This window comes from Oncorhynchus keta, chromosome 2 (genome assembly GCF_023373465.1).
Source record: "Oncorhynchus keta strain PuntledgeMale-10-30-2019 chromosome 2, Oket_V2, whole genome shotgun sequence".
NCBI classification, from domain to species: domain Eukaryota; kingdom Metazoa; phylum Chordata; class Actinopteri; order Salmoniformes; family Salmonidae; genus Oncorhynchus; species Oncorhynchus keta.
This window is the reverse complement of record NC_068422.1, coordinates 77,433,348-77,445,644: the sequence shown is the minus strand read 5'-3', so window position 1 is coordinate 77,445,644 and position 12,297 is coordinate 77,433,348. Positions and strand designations below refer to the sequence as shown.

The following is a 12,297-nucleotide window of genomic DNA, read 5'->3' as shown; positions in this document are numbered from 1 at the left end:
ACGCAGTAGATATTCAAACTGATTCAATGTCTGCTGGTCCTTTAGCTTTGCTTGGCAATGGCACATTTTCAGGCGACACGTGACTTTGGAGCCTGATCCAAAATGACATTTTTCCCTTATTGAACATTCCAGTCTTCTTCTCTAGTTCCAGCAGTTACATTTGCCTATACTTTAGGTCCGATAGTTTTGGTGTGATGTTTTATTTAGTTGGGGGTTGGGAAACATTCCTACTTTTGAATAACATACAGGATGTCAAATAAACAGTTGGACTTTTTGACTCACACTTAATCATTTTATTACATAAATTATTTTCCATATATAACAAGTATACATTATTTCTTTCCACACTGGTTGAGATGACAAATCTACCTGCAGAATTGTTTCAAAAACATTGTTTTTGTACATGTAAACTACTGCCATATTATTCATGAGGTGGTGTATTGACTGCAAAGTCACAATGGACAAATTGGACACTAATTTACAGCATTAATATATGACATATAAATGTAAAAGATAGATTCCTTATTTTTTATATATATATATATAATTTAACATCAACATGACAGTTACATTTCCCTATGGACCAGCATCTACCCAACAAGGTGAAATAAAAAATAAATGACATTGACGATCATGACAAAAACAAAGATTAGTCTAGAAAAACTTCAAGTGACATCTTGTAAAGATAATGACAAGACACGGGAAGGATTAGCTTCATTAAAAAAATAATACAATAACTTCTTAGCTTTTTCCCTTCTTACTAAATATATAGGCTAACTGTCAAGCATGTTTCTGTCCTGGAAAGGAACCCATTACACTTTATATGAAATTAATAATAAATTAAACTAGGCCAATTAACAAGTAGCTTATGTACTGCTGTTCATAGTAATAAACTGGTATTTAATTTTTTTTTCTGAGAAAAAACACTAGTGCCTCTTCTTTTGTCCATATAAGTCTATCATAAGCCCACATTCATCTTGTAGAGGCCAGTCTATAAGGAGAAGGGTGACTTCTTGCTTTCAATAAAGAAAGGGGGTCCCTAAAGGGGGAGAGTGGGGGGACATTTTAAATAAAACTATCAAGAGTGGGGGATGTGTCATGGGGGTAGGGGGCTGCTGGAGAGGCACTTCAGTTAATTTAACTAGGCCTACTTGATTCTAAACCCTTGTCTGTTCACTGGCAGTTCCCCACAAATATTTGAAGTGTGATGGCTGCAACAATGCAGAGGCCCCTAAAATAGAGAGGAAAGCAAACAGAAACTGGACTGGTCCCATGTTTATCTTAAGTCTTAATAAAGCCACACTCCAAGGACCATTGAAACGAAACTAAACAAATAGGCACAAGAGTTTAAAAGGTAGCCCAGAAGTAATGGATGCAATGCCCAATGAGGAGTATTGTTACAATGAAGTCAAGTTTGGTTAATTTCTCCTTAAACAATCACTTTATGGATCTTTACACTACAGAACAGTTTCGACCTAGGATAGGTAGCCTAGGCCTAGTTTGCTAGGCCTATTGAATTGGTGGTCTGAATGTCCTGTCCATCATTGTGTCCCAGATTAAGGCATAACATCAAAATATGAAAAATCCATTAGGCCCATAGGAGAGTACTAGGAGCACATAGTATTCCACTACACCAAACCCACGTGCTCATTAGATTGGACCCATCCCTGTCACCACAACAGGTCACTTTCAAAAGACCACATTCATTTCTCAATAGAATATCCGTGCAAGAGTGATGCATAATAAGGCCATATAGCTCGACAGCTGCGGGGAACTAGATTTTGAGTCAGGAGGACATATCTCCTCTGTTTTTGATTCATAGTCTTCATCCTCATACATATCGTCCATATCTGCCTGGTCTGAAATAACACTGTGGTCTCCAATCTGGCAAAGTTTGCTCATGTTCTCCTTGACTACCTCACAGAACGGCCTTTCCACCCCGTCGCACACACACTGGTTTAGTAGCATGCCATTTGGGATGAATAGCATCTGTTGTATTGTGGACTTGCACCTGGACGAGCATTTCCTGCCATTGAAGAGTTGCCCACAGTAAGACAAGTAGGCTGTCAGGGAGGAGTGGCAGCCGGTGTCCTCCTCACAGCGTTGACGGGCCTCTGTGCATCCTATCCCCCCCGCGTCTCCAGGATACCTCCGGGGGAGGCATGGCTCAATCGCCCGCTTTGCATCCCTACACTCCATGTCCTGACCACAGTCACACCTCTCGAGATAAGGGCCATTGCGGGTGTGATTCAGTCTTATCAACGCGTTGATACAGTGGCTGGGGCATTGCCTCCTGGTGCCTCTGATGTTTCCTTCACAGGCGGCTAGATACTGGCTGTATGCAAGCTCACAGTCTGCCTCCTCATGGCATCGGAGCAGGGCTTGCCAACATATTAACTGGGCATCTAGCGCCAACAGCACCGATGAGAAGAGCGCCAGAGCGCTGCACCAACTGTTCATGCTGGAGAGAGCTCTAGTTCGACGATGCGCACATTTTCCTCCAGTTAGTGCGGGACAGCCAAGTCTTTGATGAATTTAAAACGTAATGTAACTAATAAACCCATTTAGTATGAGGCGTTTATGGTCCAAACATAAATGTGTTTAGTAGGCCTAGCTACAAACCTAAAGATGTCCCTCTGTCTCTCCAATACACGCTTGACAGTTGTGGAATAACAGTCTGTTTTATGAGTGTGAATGAATCCAGTCTGGAACGGATGAGTAAAAATGTTGAAATCCTTTGCATTGATTCAGCTACCCCACAAAGCAACAATATCCTCCGCAAAACTGTCACAGTCGTGTCAGTAAAAAAGGAACAAAAAGTGACCATATGCGCTGTCCAAAGTTCGGACACCTACTATCCACATTTCATGCCCTAGTTTGAAAGCATAACTCTTTTAACTCCTGTTTTCAAAATACGTCCAACTTTCTTGGCTTTAAAAAACGTTCATATTTTCCGTGTTCTGTATTCCATACTATGTTGGTTGAATTCATTAGGACTGCCTCTTCTCACTGTCGCATTTTCTCCCGCTATGTGTCTTTGTCCCCCTCTTGCAGTTACGCTTCACGCTTCGTTAATCTTTTCCCCGCAACACCCCTCCTTTTCCAGAAAAAGAAAGGATAGTTTTCCTTCCCCCTCTCCCATTTACAATCCTGGTCAACGATTGGTCGTCATTGGGGAGTTCGTGGGACTCATTTCTATAGCAACGTAGTTTTTGGCAATCTGCTCGTCATACAGGATAAATAAAATGTTTATAAATTTGATGAAACTCACGACCTGTGTGGTCCCCTTTACAAAACACGTCAACGTTTGGGGAGGTAGTGAGTGTGGGGGAACACAAGCCCCCTAGCAGTCGACAGAAAGCATTCCATTGCTAGAAGCTCACATCTGCACCCACTGCTCCACTTTTAAGTGCAGAAATAACAAATCTGTTCCTTTTTAACGATAACTCGAGGAGGGAAACCTCTATGAAAACCGTCGCACAGTGAGGGTTTCACTTAAAGTTCTACTAATTTTCGCCCTGTTCACTCTCCCTCTCGCTCTTCTTTCTAGTGAGTTTTTAAGCCCTGATTGATAGAACAGAATGGAAGAGAATAGTATTTTCTGGCCCGTTTCACCCCAATTGTGTCAGATTGGCCATGCAGTGGCACAGTGTCTTTCTAGGCTGAAGATTGTTCACGCCCTGCGCCTATCAATAGAGGTGGGTTTCAGCATCAATATATTTTACACCTCTCTCCTTTCACACCGCACTTGAAAACTACCAATAGCTCAGGCTTCTCTGCTATTCAAATGCTAACTAACGTGTTTTGAAAAAAGCGATTGGAAAAACCCGTAGCGACACCCGGGCTGTCTAGAAATGTCACAAAGCAGTTGCTGGCTGGCTTCTCTCTGAAAAACACTGTACACTTTTGCAAAGAGCCTTTGATTCTGCCAGATGGCTGAGCTTATTATCAGACTTCACTGGAAGGTAAAGTTGCCAGTAATAATGGTTATAATAAAAAATAATAACATCATTATAAAGGTTAACTTAAGAACGTGGTTATAACAATGGTTATAAAAACTGTGACATAATCATTAGGCCTATCAGTATTGTAATAATAATAATTTCATGATAATAAACCTTGATCTGATATGGGGCTAATATGGATTTTGGATTCAATTCTGTTTTGTCATTAATTCAACATGAATCAACAAACATTCCTATGAGGTTGTATTTTTGTCTCCACCTAGTGTTCAGGACATTAGGTTTTGGTTTTATAGCCTCAAACGATGGCTACTGTAAATTATATGTTAGAAATCTTCCGTCCTTGAGTTTCTGACCAGATGGTCAGACTGGCTGGATAACAAATGGAGAAACATGAAGCATACATCATAAAAATCTGTTTATTATGGTTTCAACGGTCAGTCAAAAATCAATACGTTTCATACAGCACTGAACAACAAAGATGATGTAAAAGAAGCAAAGAATGGACAGGAAACAGAAACATCATGAACAACACGTCTCTTCCTGAAATATCATCATGAGATCAACCTGAATCACCCCATAGGGTGACTGGAAATGAAAGAAGCTCTTGTTGTTGGCTTTAAAGTACCACTGCAGGTCATACGTCAATACAGAGAGATATGTATAGGTGATCAGGCTCTGTAAGACTTGAGGAAGGATTCATTATATTCACACTTGTTTGTTTTGCTTCATGGAACTGACAAGAAAGCACAAAGTAGCTATCACATAAAACAAGCGACTAAGGCATGTTCACCATCCTTTCTTCTTAATGCTATTACTGTAATGTCACGAAAGGACTGTTCAACTATTACAAGACATGAACCACTGTATTAAATAAATATATATTGTATATTACTAAATAAGGTTGACAAACCCCTCTCCCGCTCTCACCTGCATCTTTACTTAGTGATACAACAACAATTCAGACAAATAACAAGTACTCTATGTTAATTTATGTTCATAGTATTGTGTACTTATTAAACACTATGACCAGCACTCATCCAAAAGATGACATTTTCGAAGACAGCACTTGACATATCATAGCAGCTAAACGACACCAAACCACCGGCACAAAACAGCACTGAGATGGAGAGGTCAGGGGTCAAAATGAGGACAGGTTAAAGGCCAGATTTGAAAGGTTAGATGGGTTGGCATTACATAGGACGAGCTGTCTCTTAACAAGGCCCCAACTAGTTAATGACCATAGACTAGATGGACTACAGAACAGGCTAACTGCAAATACACTTACACTTGCAATAGATATAACAGACACTTGGTTTGTAATATACTGAATGTGGTCCCAAGACAAGAAAGTGTGATTTCGTCTCACACTTAATATGACTAGTTGATATACTTTGTGCCATTGTCTAAATGGTTTTCTGCGAAGGGTCTTTGGCATAAGACTATTACTCTGATTCCTCCACAGTTTAAGACAGTGTTTACAATGATTCCCCCACAGTTTAGACAGTGTTTACTCTGTTTCCCCCACAGCGTAGACAGTGTTTACTCTGATTCCCCCACAGCTTAGACAGTGTTTACAATGATTCCCCCACAGTTTAGACTTTGTTTACTCTGTTTCCCCCACAGCGTGGACAGTGTTTACTCTGTTTCCCCCACAGCTTAGACAGTGTTTACTCTGATTCCCCCACAGCTTAGACAGTGTTTACTCTGATTCCCCACAGTTTAGACAGTGTTTACTCTGTTTCCCCCACAGCGTAGACAGTGTTTACTCTGATTCCCCCACAGCTTAGACAGTGTTTACAATGATTCCCCCACAGTTTAGACTTTGTTTACTCTGTTTCCCCCACAGCGTGGACAGTGTTTACTCTGTTTCCCCCACAGCTTAGACAGTGTTTACTCTGATTCCCCCACAGCTTAGACAGTGTTTACTCTGATTCCCCCACAGCTTAGACAGTGTTTACTCTGTTTCCCCCACAGCGTAGACAGTGTTTACTCTGATTCCCCCACAGCTTAGACAGTGTTTACAATGATTCCCCCACAGTTTAGACTTTGTTTACTCTGTTTCCCCCACAGCGTGGACAGTGTTTACTCTGTTTCCCCCACAGCTTAGACAGTGTTTACTCTGATTCCCCCACAGCTTAGACAGTGTTTACTCTGATTCCCCCACAGCTTAGACAGTGTTTACTCCGATTCCTTGGCCAGAAGCTGCTGCAGTATGTTTGTGTGTGTGAGGCAGTGTTGACTGTATGTGTGTGTATTCAAAGCAACATGACTATCAACGTTTGTACATGATCATAGATCACATGATATCTTACATAGATCCTTTGTTGTACAGATAAAGAGAGTAAGGGAGGGAGAGAGAGAGAGCAGGAATTCAGTCAGCCAGCCAGATCACATGAGATTACACTTCTCAGCAGACTGTTTGAGGTCTTCCAGCGTGGCCTGGGCCTTGTCCTTCAGCTGGTCCATGTCCACATTCTGGATGTTGGTCAGCTGGCCCAGGACAGACGTCTTGGACGCCTCCTCCTTGTTGTCATCAGCGATCATCTTGGCTAGCTCTGTGGGCAGCTCCACGTCATCCCCCGCCTGCTGGATCTGAGTGTCATCCAGCTCATTCTGGGTCGCACACAGTGGAGACACACACACACACACACACACACACACACACACACACACAAGTGGGAGAGGGTGTAGGGAGCGAGGGCAAAGGAAAGGGAGAGGAATTAGATGATTGAGACATAGGGAGAAAATAAAGAGAGTACAAACAGAGCACATTTGGATGGTGTTTTTGCTTCAAGGACACAACCTAGATCTGACCCTGTAATAACTGCAATAACATGTAGTAAGAAAATGCTTGAATTAAATATGCAGAATCAGTAATGGTTGTACCTTTGGCAGTCTGTATTTGTCCCGGAAGTGACTTCTAACTGTTGCCCGCTCAGCTTTCTTCTGGGCAAAACTAGAATCTCGTTCCTGCCTGGGGAAAACCAGAGAGAAAATGGTTAACAGCGGATGAAATAGTGTCGCTGCATGTTATCACACAAACACACATACACACACACAACGTCTGCAAAGGTGGTATAATCTCGAGTCCTTACTCAAGTTGATGCTTCATAACAAATGCCTCCTTCATTCCACCTCCATAATTCGACTGAAGGATTAAGGATTTAACGGCATTAGTGGCGATGTGAGGACAGATGCTATAATGATAATTTAATTCATCCATAAGGCTTTTTGTAATATAAACAAGTCATGGTATTTAGTATGGAACGTTGTTAGATTTGTTTGTAATGCGATGTATCACAAATGCACAAATTCATTGGTTACTATTAACCACATACCTCAGCCATCGCAGTTAGAGTGTTGGGCCAGTAATGAAAAGGTCGCTGCTTCGAATACCTGAGCCGATAAGGTGAAAAATCTGCCGATGTGCCCTTGAGCAAAGCACTTAACCCTAATTTGCTCCAGGACGCCATAGTACTATGGCGACCCTGTAAACAACACATTTCACTGCTTCTATCTGGTGTATGTGACAATATTCAATTTTTATACCACTGTGGATCTCATAGTGAGGGCTAAAACAAAAGAACACAGGGAGCCCTCTGCTGAGCTGCACTCTGACTCAAGAGTCTAGGCCATCAGAAGGTGGACAAGCAGCAGTAACACCTGGGGGTAGAGAAGGAGGGAGGGAGGCAGAGAGAGGGAGAACGACAGAGAGAGAGGCTGTGCTCTTGCAGTGAGACCCAGATGCAGTCTACTGCCGGTCCACTGCTCTACTGGGGAATTATATTCAGACTTCTGGGATATAGAGCGGCATTGACTCACTGACTGACTAGCACTCATCTACTTCTACAACTTAGTGAACCCACAGAAACCTAGGATCACACCCCTCTACAGAACTCTACACCCTCTCAACTCAGAGTCTAGGACAACACCACTCTACAGAACTCTACATCCTTCCAACACAGAGCGTAGAACGACACCACTCTACAGAACTCTACACCCTCCCAACCCAGAACCTAGGACAACACCACTCTACAGAACTATACACCCTCCCAACCCAGAGCCTAGGACGACACCACTCTACACCCTGCCAACCCAGAGCCTAGGACGACACCACTCTCCAGAACTCTAAACCCTCTGAACTCAGAACCTAGGATTACTCCACTCCAGAACACTGACTGACTAGCACACCTCATTTTATAGCTGCCAAACCAGTGAATATACACAACCTTGGATCACCTCACTCTACAGCACACCCAGACACCACAACACCCCATCACCATGTCCTCTGCCCTACACCACCATACAAATATCATCATACTGCAAGTCTTATGTTGAAGTAAATCAGATATTTATACTTCACCACCACGTACAGCAATACTGCAATACTACCCATTTGGTAACTCCAGCAGAGGGCAGACAAGAGACAGTTTGTGTTATCCATGGTAGCCCTCTTAGTATTACTCAAATAATCTTGGTCCCTAATTTTCCAATAATCAGATTAAAACAATCACTGAAAATGTGATATAAACACCTGAATAGGATTTAACTCTTTCAAAAGACAAGACTAGACCTACACCTCGCACCAAACATTCCGAAGTAGACTCCATGAACCAAGGTGATGTCATGTGAACTATGTGATGATGCCAACAGTGTGGTCTGAATTACAGCATGACATCATAATGCATACATACAATACTGTAAACAATGGCATAATACATGTGGATAGCCAATGACAAGGCCATATCCCTATCATTCAGGGGATACAGGGCCAGCCCTGGGCATAAGCAACATAGGTGGTCACCTCTTGTTATGTCAGTCACTGACAGTCACTCAATTAGCCCATGTCAGCTAATATGTTTTTGATTGGTAAATTAGTCAACCTAGCTATCTAAACTTGTAGTAATCATGGCCGAATTACCAACCTGGCACGAAGGGCCTGACCTCCAGGAGGCCCCAATTAATTTTGTTAGACACTCTCATTCAGATATCATATAAATAATTAATGGAAAATGGGGGGACAATTCATGGCAAAATTCATGCCCCCCCCCCAACCAAATCTCGCCTTGGTCCCCCAAAAGGCTAGGGCTAGCCCTGAGGGGATATAAACTGAGTGTACAAAACATCAAGAACACCTTCCTAATATTGAGTTGCACCCTCTTTTGCCCTCAGAACAGCCTCAATGTGTCGGGGCATGGACTCTACAAGGTATCGAAAGCGTTCCACAGGGATGCTTCCCACAGTTGGCTGGGTGTCCTTTTGGTGGTGGACCATTGTTGATACACACGGGAAACTGTTGAATGTGAAAAACCCAGCAGCGTTGCAGTTGACACAAACTGGTGCGCCTGGCACCTACTACCATACCCCGTTCAAAGGCACTTAAATATTTTGTTATTCCCTTTCACCCTCTGAATGGCACACATACACAGTCCATATCTCAGTTGTCTCAATACTTAAACATCCTTCTTTAACCTGTCTCCTCCCCTTCATCTACACTGATTGAAGTAGATTTAACAAGTCACATCAATAAGGGATCATAGCTTTCAGTCTATGTCATGGAAAGAACAGGTGTTCTTAATGTTCTGTTCACTTAGTGTATATTCACAGTGGCATTACTGTTATATTGCCCACTATGAATGAACATGAGCATGTAAACCACCACACAGCAGCACATAAACCAGCGCTTTGTGAGAGCCAATGGTAGAGCACCTGATGGCACTGAGATGACGAGTCTTGTGTGTTCTCCTCTCAAGGGCATCATATAACCAGGGGATGTCATTGTGACTCCTGTGCCTGATAACATGATTATATATGACATGCCACTGCAAACAACCTCATTCCAACAACCCTATTCTCCTTGGATTATACAGAGCACTGACACCAGACTTTGTGCTATGATCTAGTGTATGGCGGTAGCCACATTATAATAGCTCACCTCCCCTGAAACCCAGTGTAATGTATGATGGTATGGGATTGAGGTCAAAGTGGGCTGTGGATTGAGGGGAGTCAGTGGATGCTCCACCATGTCTGACATGTCAACAGTAAACAGGCTGTTTTTCCTGGAGCCTGGAGCCATGTGACCGTAAGCCAGGGTAGTGCTCTGTAGTAAAACACATTTATTTTTAATGAAGTATACTTTTCATATAGATGCAGGTGTGTGTGGAGGCACTGCACATGATCAGACACTTTTTTTTTATTATTATTATTATTTTTTTCCAGATCTATGAGCTTTTGTAGTCATCTGTTTCAAACCTTGAGGACATCTTCTCCTCTCACATAGGGGAGTTTGGAGTAAAGTCAATTAAATGACCAGATATTGTATGATATGGACAGAGGACAGTCTATGGCTATGGGTTTCTTTGTTATACCCAGATAAAAATAAATTTCACGATCAGAGATACTCACATCTGACTCATTTATTCTGTTGAGGTGTCTACTCTTTGTGAACAAAATGAAGATGGAGGCCGAAATCACAGGGACATGCAAGAAATGTGGAACACTATTTGGAGAGCTCATTGAGGATGATATTCAATACATTTTGAGATAATTTGGACATAAAAGTAACTGAATGTATGTTCTAGAATGAATCTAAGGACACGTATCAACCTGAAGCATTAGTATATGCCTATTGGGAAACGACCCGTTTTACAGTATAATTGGGCATTAAACTCACTGTGATTACTGACACATTTTTGTTTCTGGATTAGGCTATTGCAAGAATTCCAATGGAAAACCGTCCTATATAGTCTAATTATTGAAACCTGAAAGAAAACTAATGTATCGAGTGTAGCAGCTGTATGGTGGGCTCGAGAGCACGCCGTGGATCCCACTGATGCGTAAAATAGTGCATGGCGCACTGGACTGGGTCTTGTAAAGGAACGCGCTCGGCAGCGTCATTACATTGGACATTACACAGAATAAACACTGCTTTATAGTACGCAACCCTTTCAAAATATATAGGCTATTCAAATGGATCGATAAACTTGGGTTTGTTCTTACTTTTCCTCCTCTAACTGTTGTTGATATTGTTCAAATTCCTCCTGGGTCATTCCTGCCGCTGCGGCTTCCGATTTCTCTCCTTCGGGCTTTTCCTCAGTCAAACCCCCGGTCAGGTTCTTCACATGCCCTCCCACCATTTGTTTCACCATAAAAGCCATATTTCTCCCTCTTAAGAGTCAGTTAACCGACCGAGTCAGAACGTGGACCTTTGATGCGCTCTTGATGAAAGCTGAGTAAATCAATGGATATCCACCGAAGTGTCTCAAAAATATATGGAAAAAGCAAATACAGTCATCCAAATGTTTTACTCTCGACACTCCGTCGTGCACCGCAGTGAGCGATTGAGAATAGACGCGTTTCAGCACAAGTGCCAATTGACCTCCGTGGTGAGGTTAGCGAGAGAGGACGTGGCTGCACAAATATCTGAGCCAACAAGTTTTACTTTCAACTCTACCAATCGTGTTTTTTTCCTAACCCAACCTCCACTCCCTTTGCCCAATCCCACGGATCGCTGGATTACGAATGCGCTTTCATGATGCAACCTAGCACCACACGTGGGTTCCGGTGATTCGCCTTCTTATTATAACTCACTATTGAGTATGACAGGCACTCCTCACGTTCACAACGGACTCCGGCAGAGACAGACACACGTGACGAGTCAACTACGGTGTCTACTAGTTGTTTTGTATGGTTTTGATGCCAGTGCGTCTTTGGGGTCATTTTGTGCGCTTTTTTGTTGTTGTGAAAATCCAAGTGTTTCCGAATGCACTTTTGTCATAAACTCAGCAAAACTGTGTTTATTTTCAGCAAACTTAACATGTGTACATATTTGTATGAACATAAGAAGATTCAACAATTGAGACATAAACTGAACAAGTTCCACAGACATGTGACTAACAGAAATTGAATAATGTGTCCCTGAACAAAGGGGGGGTTCAAAATCAAAAGTAACAGTCAGTATCTGGTGTGGCCACCAGCTGCATTAAGTATTGCAGTGCATCTCCTCCTCATGGACTACACCATGTTTGCCAGTTCTTGCTGTGAGATGTTACCCCACTCTTCCACTAAGGCACCTGCAGGTTCCCTGACATTTTGGGGGGGAATGGCCCTAGCCCTTACCCTCCGATCCAACAGGTCCCAGACTTGCTCAACGGGATTGAGGTCTGAGCTCTTCACTGGCCATAGCAGAACACTGACATTCCTGTCTTGGAGGAAATCACGCACAGAACAAGCAGTATGGCTGGTGGCATTGTCATGCTGGAGGGTCATGTCAGGATGAGCCTGCAAGAAGGGTACCACATGAGGGAGGAGGATGTCTTCGCTGTAATGCACA

The 12,297-nt window shown here is 42.7% G+C and overlaps 2 protein-coding genes across 2 annotated transcripts; both read right to left on the bottom strand.

Annotated features, from left to right (window-relative positions):
• Positions 1–270: 270 nt before the first annotated feature.
• LOC118360616 (growth arrest-specific protein 1-like) lies at positions 271–3,302 on the bottom strand. The gene has a single exon (XM_035739871.2). The coding sequence runs from the start codon at positions 2,458–2,460 to the stop codon at positions 1,711–1,713; it is 750 nt and encodes a 249-aa protein (XP_035595764.2). The 5' UTR covers positions 2,461–3,302; the 3' UTR covers positions 271–1,710.
• A 1,065-nt stretch (positions 3,303–4,367) lies between these two features.
• LOC118362623 (complexin-3-like) lies at positions 4,368–11,527 on the bottom strand. Its single transcript, XM_052484287.1, has 3 exons — positions 10,965–11,527; positions 6,852–6,939; positions 4,368–6,578 (listed from the first exon to the last, which is right to left on the bottom strand). Exons 1-3 carry the CDS (start codon positions 11,120–11,122, stop codon positions 6,354–6,356), a joined length of 471 nt encoding a protein of 156 aa, XP_052340247.1. The 5' UTR covers positions 11,123–11,527; the 3' UTR covers positions 4,368–6,353.
• Between the last annotated feature and the right edge of the window lie 770 nt (positions 11,528–12,297).

Excerpts from the sequence above, each read along its gene's own strand:
- LOC118360616 (XM_035739871.2), bottom strand. The coding sequence starts at position 2,460 with ATGAACAGTTGGTGCAGCGCTCTGGCGCTCTTCTCATCGGTGCTGTTG.
- LOC118362623 (XM_052484287.1), bottom strand. The coding sequence starts at position 11,122 with ATGGCTTTTATGGTGAAACAAATGGTGGGAGGGCATGTGAAGAACCTG. Across the intron at positions 6,940-10,964 it reads CAACAGTTAGAGGAGGAAAA|GCAGGAACGAGATTCTAGTT; the intron begins GTAAGAACAAAC and ends GGTTTTCCCCAG. Across the intron at positions 6,579-6,851 it reads ACAAATACAGACTGCCAAAG|AATGAGCTGGATGACACTCA; the intron begins GTACAACCATTA and ends TGTGCGACCCAG.